Here is a 13,203-nt window from a genome sequence, read left to right as displayed (position 1 = left end):
AATGTTGATGGATCGATAGCAAGACATAAGGCGAGATTGATTGCTCGTGGTTTTTTTTCAGAGAGCAAGAGTCGACTACTATGAAGTATACACACCAATAGCAAGATTAGAGACTGTTCGACTAATAGTCTCCTTGGCATGTAAGCAAGATTGGTCGACATTTTCACAAAAGGATTAAAGATCGACATATTCCTGAATTTGAGAAAGAAACTAGGAACAATTCAGATCGATTATAATTAGCGTTTGTTCGACAAATTGGATTATAGAGGGTATGTTGAGATATATGCAATATAATCCAAGTTGTGTGTGACCCAAGACAAAAGTTAATTAGGGTTTATGATTTGTTATATTTATAACTTAGTAGTCAAGTCACTTAATTATATATAAATAGATATTTTGTAATTCAATTCAATTTTGTAACACAATCGTAATTTAATAATATCCATCATTATTCTCTTTCTCTCTCTTTCTCTCCTCGGTGTCTCACGCACTAACACACCATAGGTCGAAGCAAGGCTTCTACCATGTCTAGGACTTTGTCAACACGATCCAAAACAAGAGACCATGACAGAACCATCCTGGTATATTCTTAAGTAAGAAAAAGGACCGTTAATGACAGTTCAAGAGGAAGTGTGTGGTGACTTCTAAAATCAGAGTCTTTGAGTTCAACCTCGAGTAAATTTAAACAATGTAAACTCCTAATGCAAAATTATAAGGAACCATCTTTTTTTTAATTTCCTTTTACTTCAAACAACATTCATAACTCACCCTCAGTTTGCAGGATTGTTCACTAAGTGTCCAAACCACTTTTTCATCATGTTTAAATCATGTAAAGAATTACCGAGGATGATTACTATATCCAGTCTTGTACTAATTTACTATCGACATAATTTCTTTCACTCATAACTATGATCAAATTATAAATTCAAATGTTCAGACAAACTTCACATTAGTTTCCTTAAGCTTCGCAGTTTCCTGCTCGCATGTGGGCAAATGTCTCTTTTGAGAGGAACTTCGTGTCTTGAATAGTGTAGCTGCAAATGATGATGCCTTGAATTATGTTAGCAAACACCGAAATGCCATCAACACCTCTTCCACTTTCCATCAGCACTCCTTGAAAAATTGCGAGGTTGCTTCTTTGGAAAGGTTTCCGTCCAGTGTGGATGCTCAATCATGTACTTCCACTGCCTGAAAATGGAAAAATCTGATCATTATTTCATGTCATTTTCAAATAAATATGAAGTTATAGAAAACAATGGACTGTACATAGATTTGGATTTAGATATCAGTTTATTAGTCTATTAGTATATACAATGTATTACTTACAAAAACATAAAATAATAGTGCTAGAGCTTTGTTATCAATTACTTCAAAGATTGAACTTTTAAATAAGATAGTATAAAATCAGAATCAATCAAAGTTTTACCTTCTTAAATCATCAACAAAATCTGGGCCCTCAGCAGTAGGTGAGGTAGAACAGATTGAAAGAATTTTTGAATCAGAATAATGCTGAAGTGACAAAGCAATATGATATTGACGCCGAGTCCTAAAAAAGATTGGGCCAAGAAGTTCAGTATACCAGAGTATAGTAAAGGATTTCATTCATCAATATATAAAGTTCGTCAGCGAGGAAAAAGATATCAGACATCGGAAGAAAACAATTTTCACCAATATGCATGGCCTGGCACAATTTTAAATTGGACAAAGCTCCTCTAAAGTGATTGATTTATTTCAGAACTGTGCTCATAAACATTTTTCCATGTAGAGTTTTTAGAACAATTCATGAAACATTTACCAGCAACAAGGAGCAATTTTGAAGCTGTCAGTGACAGTATCATATGTCTCTAGCAACTTCCCTTTCCAACTAGTATCTTCATAAGAAGCAGAAACTCGTATTCTTCTGACAATTTCATCCGGGCTTCTGGAACTTCTATCAAAACATGACGGGATGACTCTTCCTGTTGCAGTCTCCACCTGAAATGGTGCATAGGATGTAATAAATTAGAATCCCATTTAACAGTATGAAAACGCGCGTAATTATGGCACAAAAAAAAAGACTATAACAGTTTTTGCAAAAACTAACCACAAATCCATTAAAAATAGGATAAGTGTTTCCATCAGAATCCCTTTTGGTATTATGTCCAAGAACACAAGTAGTTCTGATATGAAATTTCTCCTCTCTTGACCATAAAGTGTGAACAATCTTTGAGCACAGAGGAAGGGAATAACCATCTAAACCTGCATCACTTTCTGACACAATGCCGCCATTAGCATGCTGCACAAAAGGTCACAACAGATTCAACCTCAATCATTCAATCTCTGAGCAGAAACTTTAAAATTGAAAATTCAATCAAAGCATAAGGCACTAGCCAGACTTGTGGTGAAACTTCTTCAAAACCTCCAATTAGATGCACCTACATTTTTAATAATAAAGAAAACATTCTACATCAGAAAATATGTTAGACAAAAAGGAGTAATCAAACAACCAAATGACAAAAAATAAATCCCTATTAAAAGTAGAGAAACAAAGAAGATGAAAAGCACATCAAACTCAGTCTCCAAACTGTCGTCAACAAGTAACGTTAACATTTGAGAAAGACCCATTTCTACAACATTTGGTGAATCCATATGGGAAACCGACGTCCTGCAGCATCAAATTAAAAATGATAATATAAGCAATTGAACAACAACAGTGGAAGAATCTGTAAAACTTGATATACAGGGGACATTTAATCTAATTCTCAATCCTTACATTCCATTCTTTGGGTTGCGAATAACAACTCCTACACACGTTGTCGCTTCATCAGTGCCAACAAACTAGCAATGCATTGGAAAGAGAAAAAGAAACATATAAATACACTGTTATTGAAGAACTGTAAGACTCAGCACAACCGATTGAGTATAAAATGTAAAACCTACGGACACCAGAAACATGACGCCGACACCGACACCGACAAGTTGACTGTAATAATTTGTAAAAATGAATAAAGTAAACGTAACCACAAATGTCGGTGTTGATTTCCGACTCTGCCATGGACACAAACACACCTTTTTTCATAGGTGTCAGTACTACATAGCATGGTTTTAAATTGCGGCCGCAATATTGCTGATGCAGAAGTCTTGACAACCGCATCAAACCGCAATTGCAGTGTGATTTGAAATCATGCGTTTTTCCACATTAGCAACTGCTTTAGACGACTTCCCCGTGTTTTTTCAAGTATTTTCGTCAAAACTCAAAATTTAGAAACCCAAATTCAATTTACTTTTGAAAAATCTTAACAGTAAGTGTTAAGTGTTTTCTAACGGTGTATTTCAAACTTTTCTCAATCAAAATTCACGCCACAACAACCACAATGCGCATCACAACAACCACATTCGCAACACCCACAACCGCAATTTTAAACCATGCTACAGAGTGTAAAACTATCATCATACCAGTATATTTACTAACTTGCTTAGATAATTACAACTGTAACAGATAAGCTTAACCACATTACATAGGGGAAAAAGTTGCTTACATGAACAAATGCTGGATCAACAGTAGCATATTCTTTTTGGAATAAATAAACCAATTTTGATCTCTCTGGAGAAAACTCCTCAGAGACTGAAAACTTCCTCTCTAGGTTTTCCTTGAAAGAGGTTGAGGTAGATACCAGAATGGGATTTTCCAACAAAGAAAGTAGAATTTCCAGTCCCTGTTCATAATCACAAAAAACCAGCCTTTTTACATGTTCATCCAATGATTCTAAATTCAGTTATATATATAATTTTGCATTCTAAAATGTATAATTGGAAAGAAAGAAGGAAAGGTGTCTCTACCTGAGATGTTGAGGATGAGTGGATAGAGAATGGAACCCCGTCAATTAATATCATGATCAGTTAGGATTGGAAATAAGCTTCACAAGTAGGGTAGCAGTTTCTTCTTCTTCTTCTTCTTCAATTTGAACGATCGCACTAAACCATCGAGAAATCTTGGACTTGTTCAGATGTAAATGAAGGGAAGAGGAATGAATAATTATTATAATAAAAGTCAAATAATTTTAAAATTTTAAGTGATTGATTAACAAAAACTATTTACATTGGAAGTATAAGTGAATTAAATTTTGTTAATAAATGACTAGAATGAGATTTTTTTTACAGAAATAACCCACTTTTTCATGGAAATTTCTAAAAATCCCTGATTTCAAAAAAAAATCCAAACTACCCAACTTTTAGGAGGAGACGCCAATTCAATTGGCGACTCCTCTTAAATACTTGAATGGAAACGCCAATTAGATTGGTTAGGGGATGTGCCCTAGCCAATCCAATTGGCGCTCATGTGTATTACTTGAGAGGAGGCGCCAATTGGATTGGCACCTCAGTGTAAAATGCAATTTTTTTTGCTAAATGGTATACGTGATAGATAAATTTGAAATATGACAAATTGATACTAATAAAATTTTCCGTTTACACAAAAAGCCTAATGGTGATGACCGGGATCACCTAACCGACCTCCGGTCCCACATCCCCTAACTACCCTAACTCGTGGCCCTAATCCACGTTGATGATTCACCACTGGTGTTTGAGCATCTGAGGGGCCAAGAGCGTCACTACCAACTACAGGAGATGGTCTGTTGAGATAGTCAGACAAATCAACATAGTCTTCAGTATGCATCGATGATGTACCGCCGTAGCTGAGCTCGTGACCCATGCCAGAGAAGTTGGGTTGTGGATGACTCATTGATGGACGACCGGGACGGTTGAAGGGAGACATGGGTGTGAACGATACGTTGAGGAAAGGTTGGAAAGGTTGTTGGGGTGTTTGGTAGAGATATGGTTGTTAGATGTTTAGGTTTTGTGAGGTTTGGGCTTCTTGGCTATGGTAGGAGGGGGTCGGTTGGTGTTGAATGATCGTTGGGTGTTTTGGCTAAGGCGACTTTGGTAGAGTGATGGGGTGGGTGCGAAGCGATGTTGGGTCTCAGGTTGATGGTCAATTTGTTGGTGGTGGTATAGGGTATGCTCTTGGTATTGAGGTTGGGTGTATGACATGTTTTGGTTGTATGTTTGTGTGTTGGTTGAACGGAACGTTTGACGGACAGGGGGTTGTATGTATTCGGTCTGATACTATTGTTAGGGGTTTGATGTTGAGGTGTCAGGTGTGTAAGTCATCTGGCGTGGGTCGTACAAGTACATATCCTCGGCGATGAACTGAAAACCAACCGATCTGTACCAAGCCATATAAGTACGACTTGGTTTTTCTTCAGTTGGCATGATTGCGTCAGTTAAGACATGATCATGGCGGTGCTTCCATTTGCGACACTCCGATCTTGCGAAGCTTTTCCATGGATTGAAGTTCCATTGGTCGTTAACTTTGCGCAGATGCCATTCTCCTAGGCTAGCTAGGGGATATGGGATGTTTTGGGGCATACCGAACTGCAGCTTCACACGATCACTGTTGTGCATCTCCACAGTTGTGAACCGTATTATCGGTGTGCATGCAGTCCATACGGCCGCGTCTTCAGCGTTGACCTCATGGTCATGATCCAAATTAAGGTATGGACACCAAATGAACTGAAATGTGAAAGAAGATAAGATTATAATCTAGGTAGAAAAAGTTAATAAAATATAACAAAATAATTAAGTTATTATCCTTACGTCTGCGGTCGAAGGTGATCCAACAGGTTGCGATACTGAGTAATACAGTGTCTTGGACACCTGTTGTAACTCATACCACGTGCAGACCATCTACACCAAAAAGTCAAAAAATATTAGTTAGAGATAATAATCTTTAAAGAAGTAAGTAAAGATATGGCAATTTAAACAACTTACTTTTGTGCATACGGAAATGTGAAAGGGTTGTTGTTGACGGATGCTAGAGACGGTAGTCTTGACCAACCCCATGCTTGTAGCAAAACAGCACATCCAGAAAATATAGACGTGTCTTTATGTGAGTTTTTGCACAAGGAGCTATAGAGATATGCTAGACAAGCAGATCCCCAATTGTAACTTCCTATTCTATCTACATGTCTAAGTAGAGGTAAATACATAATATGCATGCTAGAACCACTACCTTCGAGAAATAAAAACAAGCCAATTAACAGCATAATGTAATACCTAGTTTTTATTATTCGAGCATCTTCGATAGAATGCTCATCTAAGTATAAACTATTATAGTACGACTTAAGGTGTGAAAGTAGTATACCTTCACCTCTTGCGTTATCATCTAATGAATCAGTCTCCAAGAGATCCATGCAAATTGAATTTGCATAGTTGGTTTTACCATTAACAGTCTTACCTTTAATGGTCAGTCCCAAAAGCATGTAATCATCTTCTAAAGTCACGGTACACTCACCGGTTGGGAACCAAAATGTGTGTCTCTGGTCGCCATCTTTCTCATAAAGCTAGAATGAATTTTTTATCTACGGACCAAGACAAAATCTTGCTTATATGACCAAAACCGGCGAGTTCAACATAAGGTTGAATCATCGGGTCCATATGGACATATTCGTGGACCCGAGTCCGGAACCTTGATACATCCTATAAAAGAAAGAACAAAAAACTTGACTAAGTTGGTATGTTAAAATAAAAAGGGGTTGGTGAAGATGAAAGAAAAAAAGTTAACAAAAGAAAAAACTTACATATGTTGCGATGTTTGCAACCGTTCCTCTATGTGATTCGACCATTGTGAGGATAGACATTTTGTCGGGGGGTTGGTGCAGATGAAACTACAAGAAGTTGTTGCAGATGAAATTGTAGAAGAAGTATTGTAGAAGAAGTAGTGAGAGTGATGGTGTGGAAGAAGTGTTGATGGAGTGGATGTATTTATAGGCAAATGGATGGGAGCATGAAAAGTTGTGCTTGCATGGTGTCTCCACTTGAATTGGCGACCATGTATAACCTTTAAGAGGGGTCGCCATTCAAATTGGCGCCTCCATAGGGACATGCATGCAAGACCTATGTCTGATTGCTTGGTTTCGAGGTCTGCATGCATGCTTTGACAAGGTGTCGCCAAATGGATTGGCGCCCATGTGGAAGGAATGAATGGGGGCGCCAATTCATTTGGAGTGTGTGTCTGCATGCCTGACACGTGGCTATCCTCTCTCTTGCATGCTGAACATGTCACTTCTTAGTAGCTTGCATGGTTGACACATCATTTCGTAGTAGCTTGCATGTGTGACACGTCACTTCGAACTAGCTTGCATGTGCGACACGTCACTCCGAAATAGCTAGCATGTGAGACACATCATTTCCCTATTTAAGTGTCTTACTATCAACATCCAAGACACTTCACTCATATTCATCTGCAGCAAGAAAATAGTTTTCATCTGCACATTGTCATCTTCACCAAAATACAGTGTCAACGTTCACTGCAACGGTGAAACATACGAGTCTGAGTTGTATGGTTTTTGTTTTCGAAACACTGATACCATTAGACTCACGATCAAGAGAAATGCAACCTTCTTGCATTTGAAAAAAAGAATACAATCCTGTATAGGACCGGGTATTGTGTCAAAGATCACCTATCAAAATCCAATGTTTTTTTAGAATAGTCAATGCAAGTTTTCCCCTTAAGGTACGAGACGATGAAGATGTTGAATACATGTTTGTTGGTCATGAACATTCAGGCTGCAACTATATTGAGTTGTACATTACTCTTCAACCATGTATACCATCTCAGCAGTCTCAAATAACCAGTCAGGATGAATCTGGTGAATTTGATCCACAATGGTTAGATGACGTCAACCCAGAAGCACAAGCAGAAGTGGACGTCGTTGATGAAGAAGAAGAGGAGACCGAGATACAGGTTGATCACATGCTGAACAACGACATTGAAGATGATGATCAACCACCACCAATACCTCCTAGTCATGTCTACAATCTGCCTCAACATATGACAAATATGGATCTGCACGACGATGATGAAGGAGAAGGGCGATCCAAAACGCATCGGAATTTAAAATTTCTCCTTTAGCGATCCTTACGAATGGGCATGATTAGTGATAAAATTGTTACCTCTTGTGGCGATTGTAACCTTTGATGCAGATCTACGGAGCGATCACAAACGTTGAACGATGACAACCCCTCTACTCAGTCCACACGAACGGATTCCTTCAATCTCAGTGCTAGCTGCTACGAATGAAGGCTTTGAGTGTGTGTGTGTGTGTGTGTGTGTGTGTGTGTGTGAGAGAGAGAGAGAGAGAGAGAGAAACGAAATTGCAACTGCACAAATGCTTCTACATAAGGGTTCTATTTATAGAACCACTTGTGTGGACTGCAAGCTAAAAAGCTCACTCAAGTGTATGTGGCCCATATCTTATAATATGCCAAAATCACTTAAGCGCGTGGTACCTTACCATATTTCGTATTCTACTTAAGTACACCGTACCTTACGATGTTCTATAATTCACTTAAGGGCACTGTACATTACAGTATTCCTTAGTTACTTTATCTCTCATCAATCCGTCCTTTTGTGTGTGACCCTGTAGGTTTTCGCGGCATTGACAATTATATTAAATCACATATTTAACATAATAAACAATGAGCGGTATCTAGCAACACATCACTGCTACCCAAGACACGAAAATGTCATGTGATCTAACAAATCCTTTTGTGATAATACTTATATGTACAATTACCCTTTTGCCCTTATGTCTATATTGAACATAAGACATAGACCGTGTCATCCTTGTCCAGTTCAATATTGGGCCCATAGACATTTATCCTGTTACGCAGGATGGGCAAATTCCATCTAGGTCACTCATGTCCCTTAGCACGCTTCATGGAGTACCCATCAACTGTCTTTATGGTCATCCAGTTACGGACAATGTTTGATCAACAATAAGGCACTTGACTCTACATCTAGTGTCCATAGTGGTTTCAGGTCGAAGGGTGGTATACACCATTATCACCATGAGAATAACTTATGACACTTTGCATAACATTCTATATAGTATTCTCATAGCGGGTCAATCCAGTATAAATATTACTCTTAGTATTCATACCTATGTTTAAGACTTGATAACTCCTTATCCATGATCCATGAGATGTGATCATCAGTCTATATACATAATAGTCTTAATGCTTTAATGTTATCCCACTTCACAATAAAGCTCGACTATGGATACTTTAAGAATAATGTCCTTATGTTTAATGTGATCTCATTATTAAGTCACACTTGATACATTAAACGGACTATCTATTCTGGGGACTTTATTAGACAAACATAATAAAGAAAAAGCCTTTTATTATTAATAAATAATTCGATACAAGTACCAAAAGTATTAACCTCTAGGGCTTACACCAATAGATGAAACATCCAACAATGTTTTCTATAATCCGTATCCGAGATCAAAAGGCGAATTAAAGGTGAGAGACTTGTTTCGTACCAAAGAAGAATGTGTTCTAGCTATCAAAAAATTCCACATGAACAACTCTGATGATTTTACAGTGAAACACACTAATTCTAGAAGGTATGTTATCGAATGTCATAACATGCTTTGTAAGTTTCTTTTGGATGCGTCATACAAAAAGAAAAACGACTCTTGGGAGATCGCTGCAATAGACCCACCTCATAGTTGCATTGCAACTAACGTTGAACAAGATCACCGTAAACTAAGCGTTGCGTTGATATGTAAAGACATTCAGCCGTTGGTTAATAAAGACCCATCAGTGAAGGCGAGTATAATTATATCTCATATCAGAACAACATATAATTATACTTCATCTTACAAGAAAGCTTGGATTGCGAGAATAAAGGCTGTTGAACAAGTATTCGACAACTGTGAGGATTCATACAAGGAATTGCCACGGTTTTTATGGGCACTAAAAACATATGTCCCAGGAACTGTGGAAATTATGGAGACATTGCCAGCGATGATGCCAGACGGAACCTGTGCTACAGGTAATAGAATCTTTCACCGTCTCTTTTGGGCATTTGACCCGTGCATCAAAGGTTTTGCATTCTGCAAACCTATTATTCAAATTGATGGTACTTGGTTATACGGAAAATACAAGGGTACTTTGCTCATGGCAGTTGCATAAGATGACAACAACAATGTCTTTCCCATTGCCTTTGCTCTGGTTGAAGGTGAAACGGCTGGTGGATGGGGTTTCTTTCTTCGACATCTCAGAACGCATGTGGCTCCACAAGCCAATCTCTATTTGATTTCTGATAGACATGTTGCCATTGAGAGTGCCTACAACAACCATGACAACGGATGACATGATCCTCCTTCTACCCATGTCTATTGCATCGGACACATTGCACAAAACTTCATGCGTGCTATAAAAGATAAGAGTCTTCGCAAGAAGGTGGTGAATGCTGGGTATGCTCTAACTCAGCTGTCATTTCAATATTATCGTGATGAAATTAGATTGTCTAATGAAAATGCAGGGAGATGGCTAAATAACATACCAGTATAGCAGTGGACAAGAGAATTTGACAGAGGTTGTCGATGGGGCCACATGACAACAAAACTTGTGGAATGCATGAACGGGGTATTCAAAGGAATTCGAAATCTGCCGATAACCGCCTTGGTAAGATCGACCTATTATAGGTTGGCTTCTACATTCACAACCAGAGGTGAAAGATGGAGTGTGGTGTTAATGTTTGGGCAAGTATTTAGTGAGTGTTGCATGAAGGTCATGAAAGAGGAGAGCATCAAAGCTAGCACACACGTTGTAACAGTCTTTGATCGTCATAGGCAAAATTTCAGCGTCCAGGAAACAATGGATCACAACGAGGGGAGACCAAATTTAGCTTATGATGTTAGACTAAACAGAAGTTGGTGCGATTGTGGAAAATTCCAGGCCTTCCGCATTCCTTTCTCCCATGTCATTGCAGCATGCGCTTATACTCGTTAAGACGCTTACAGCCATTTATCTGATGTATACAAGACCATCACCGTCATGATTGTATATAATCAAAGCTTCTCGGTACTACTAATGGAGGAATATTGGCCTCCATATGAAGGTGATATAGTTTGGCACAATGACGAGAAATGGATTCCACAGATAAAATGATAAGATTATGTAGTATCTGTTGTTAACCAAGACATAACAAGAACAACTGTCCCAATCGAGGAGCATCATCTGGGTCTTAAGCTTTTTGTAATATTATATTTCTGTAAACTTCAATCATTACATATCATTAAGTTTTTGTTACAACGAGGTTCACAACAAACATCAGTATAAAATAAGCTATCTGAAAACAGAAATACTTCTAACCGATTACAACAATCAAATTGACGTCATCTCGACCGAACATCATTTCCCTAGCATCCTTATCAGTCTTCATTCGCACCCAACCAAAGATACTTCTGAGTCTCTCAATACTTCTAATTTTTTCCCTTATGGTATTTTCCTATCTAACCAACGAACCAACTTCCTCTTCAGTTGATCGAACGTAGTGATATTCCAGAACAACATCAGCATCTGAGGTTTGTCTCTCGCATAAATCACCTTTCCGTATCGGCGAAGAACACCAAACATGATTGCCAAATGATTAATTGAGATGTGGAACAATGACCCACACAACGCATCTATTTATAACACAAAAATTGCATTTTACACTAAGGCGTCAATTCAATTGGCGTCTCCTCTCAAGGTATACACAGGGGCGCCAATCCAATTGGCATCTGCATTCAATTTTTAAGAAGAGTCGCCAATTGAATTGCCGCCTCCTCCTAAAAGTGGGGTAGTTTGGGATTTTTTTTGAAACCAAGAGTATTTTGGGAATTTCCTTGAAAAGTGGGTTATTTTTGTAAAAAAAAAAATAGAATTAGACCCAAAGGCTATCGGTTTCATTCCTTATGAGACCAAAATTTTGTTTTTTTTACTTATAAGACAAAAAAAAAGCTGACATGGAAATATTTGTTAATAAAAAAATGGAAAAAGAAAAAAAATCGGTGTTTTCTTAATAAAATTTTAACTCTAGGGACTATCGCCAACATATAAGTAAGATATAGGGACTAAGATAAAAAAAAATACAGGGATCAAAATCAAAAACTCACTAATTTATCGGGACTAAGAGACTATTTAAACCTATTTTTTTATATTAATAATTATAAGTGCTACCAATTATATAATGTAATGGAGGAATTAAGTGGTGGGTTATAAGTAAAATATGGTTAATGACTTAAAAGTATAATAGTGATAAGGCATTAAAGGTATCTTTAGATTAGAGGTATGAGAAGAAATGAAATGAAATGATAAATAATAAAATTTTGTTGTTTAGATTTGTAAATAATGCATGGTGCATAATGAATTACGATGATTTGTAGTATATGCAATTGAATGGACTAATTATAAAAAATACACCAACAATAAAATAAAATCTATGTTCCATTCTGTCCCGCTCCATTCCATTGCATATTCCATTTCGATCTGCTCTGTTCTATTCCATCAATCCAAACATAATGAAAGTGTTCCTTATATAAACGAATAAGTCAATATTGAATCAAAATTCAGCATTTATTCATTCTCATTTCCACTATTATACTGTTCAATAACAATATTTGAGAAGCATTTCTCTCCTCTTCTCTTGAAGATTTTATACCATAATCTTTATAGAAACTTCATAAGAGTAGAAGATTAAAAGAAAGAACAAAGGTAAAGTTAGAGATTCATAAGAAGAAGAACAATAAGAAGGTTCAAAAGGAGAGATTTAAGAAAGAAACAAAAATGGGAGCATCATTCACCATCGCCAATTTATCTTTAAGCATAATTCTCTAATTAGGTTGGTTCCCTTCCCTCGTTTATCATGCATTTCTTATAGAAAATTATTGTAACTAGCATGAAATCCGTATAAATATTTTTATAGTAAGTTGATTATTACTTTTTGAATGTGTTAGAGAATCAGGTATGATAATCCTGGATAACTTCGAAGAATCGTGTTCGTACACTTTCCGAACAAAGTATTTCGACCCTATTCTTGCTTGGGTTCACGAAATCTTTGTGGGGATAATTCTTGAAGAACAATTTGTTTCTGGCAAAGAGAAATGTTCAGGAATGTAGAGAGAAAGTTTGGTTTCGTTATCTCTTTTAAACTGAGGCCAAATGACTCCTTATATAGGAGATCAATAAAAGAAACCGAAAAGACGCAACTGTTCAGAAACGGTTACGTCGGTTGGGAAAGGATTCAACTGTTCAAAAGAAAATTTCGAAGGGGGCGCTGCCCCGCACCCCGCCAGGGGCTTCGCCCCTTGGAACCCCGTTTCAATTATT

At 37.4% G+C, this 13,203-nt stretch overlaps 1 protein-coding gene across 1 annotated transcript; it reads right to left on the bottom strand.

The window, feature by feature from the left end:
• Nucleotides 1-712: 712 nt before the first annotated feature.
• On the bottom strand, nucleotides 713-4,008 carry LOC127134326 (protein N-terminal asparagine amidohydrolase). The gene is made up of 9 exons (XM_051061795.1): nucleotides 3,820-4,008; nucleotides 3,519-3,695; nucleotides 2,753-2,817; nucleotides 2,545-2,644; nucleotides 2,376-2,414; nucleotides 2,084-2,275; nucleotides 1,796-1,974; nucleotides 1,427-1,546; nucleotides 713-1,188 (listed from the first exon to the last, which is right to left on the bottom strand). Exons 1-9 carry the CDS (start codon nucleotides 3,871-3,873, stop codon nucleotides 1,083-1,085), a joined length of 1,032 nt encoding a protein of 343 aa, XP_050917752.1. The 5' UTR covers nucleotides 3,874-4,008; the 3' UTR covers nucleotides 713-1,082.
• Between the last annotated feature and the right edge of the window lie 9,195 nt (nucleotides 4,009-13,203).

The sequence above is a fragment of the Lathyrus oleraceus genome, chromosome 1 (assembly GCF_024323335.1).
Source record: "Lathyrus oleraceus cultivar Zhongwan6 chromosome 1, CAAS_Psat_ZW6_1.0, whole genome shotgun sequence".
Classification (NCBI taxonomy): domain Eukaryota; kingdom Viridiplantae; phylum Streptophyta; class Magnoliopsida; order Fabales; family Fabaceae; genus Lathyrus; species Lathyrus oleraceus.
Note: the sequence above shows the minus strand (reverse complement) of the source record. Positions and strands in the feature narration are given on the sequence as shown.

Coding starts and splice junctions, on each gene's coding strand:
- LOC127134326 (XM_051061795.1), bottom strand. CDS start 3,873: ATGATATTAATTGACGGGGTTCCATTCTCTATCCACTCATCCTCAACA. Junction 2,818..3,518: donor TTGATCCAGCATTTGTTCAT/GTAAGCAACTTT, acceptor ATGCATTGCTAG/TTTGTTGGCACTGATGAAGC. Junction 1,547..1,795: donor AAAATTGCTCCTTGTTGCTG/GTAAATGTTTCA, acceptor AATCTTTTTTAG/GACTCGGCGTCAATATCATA.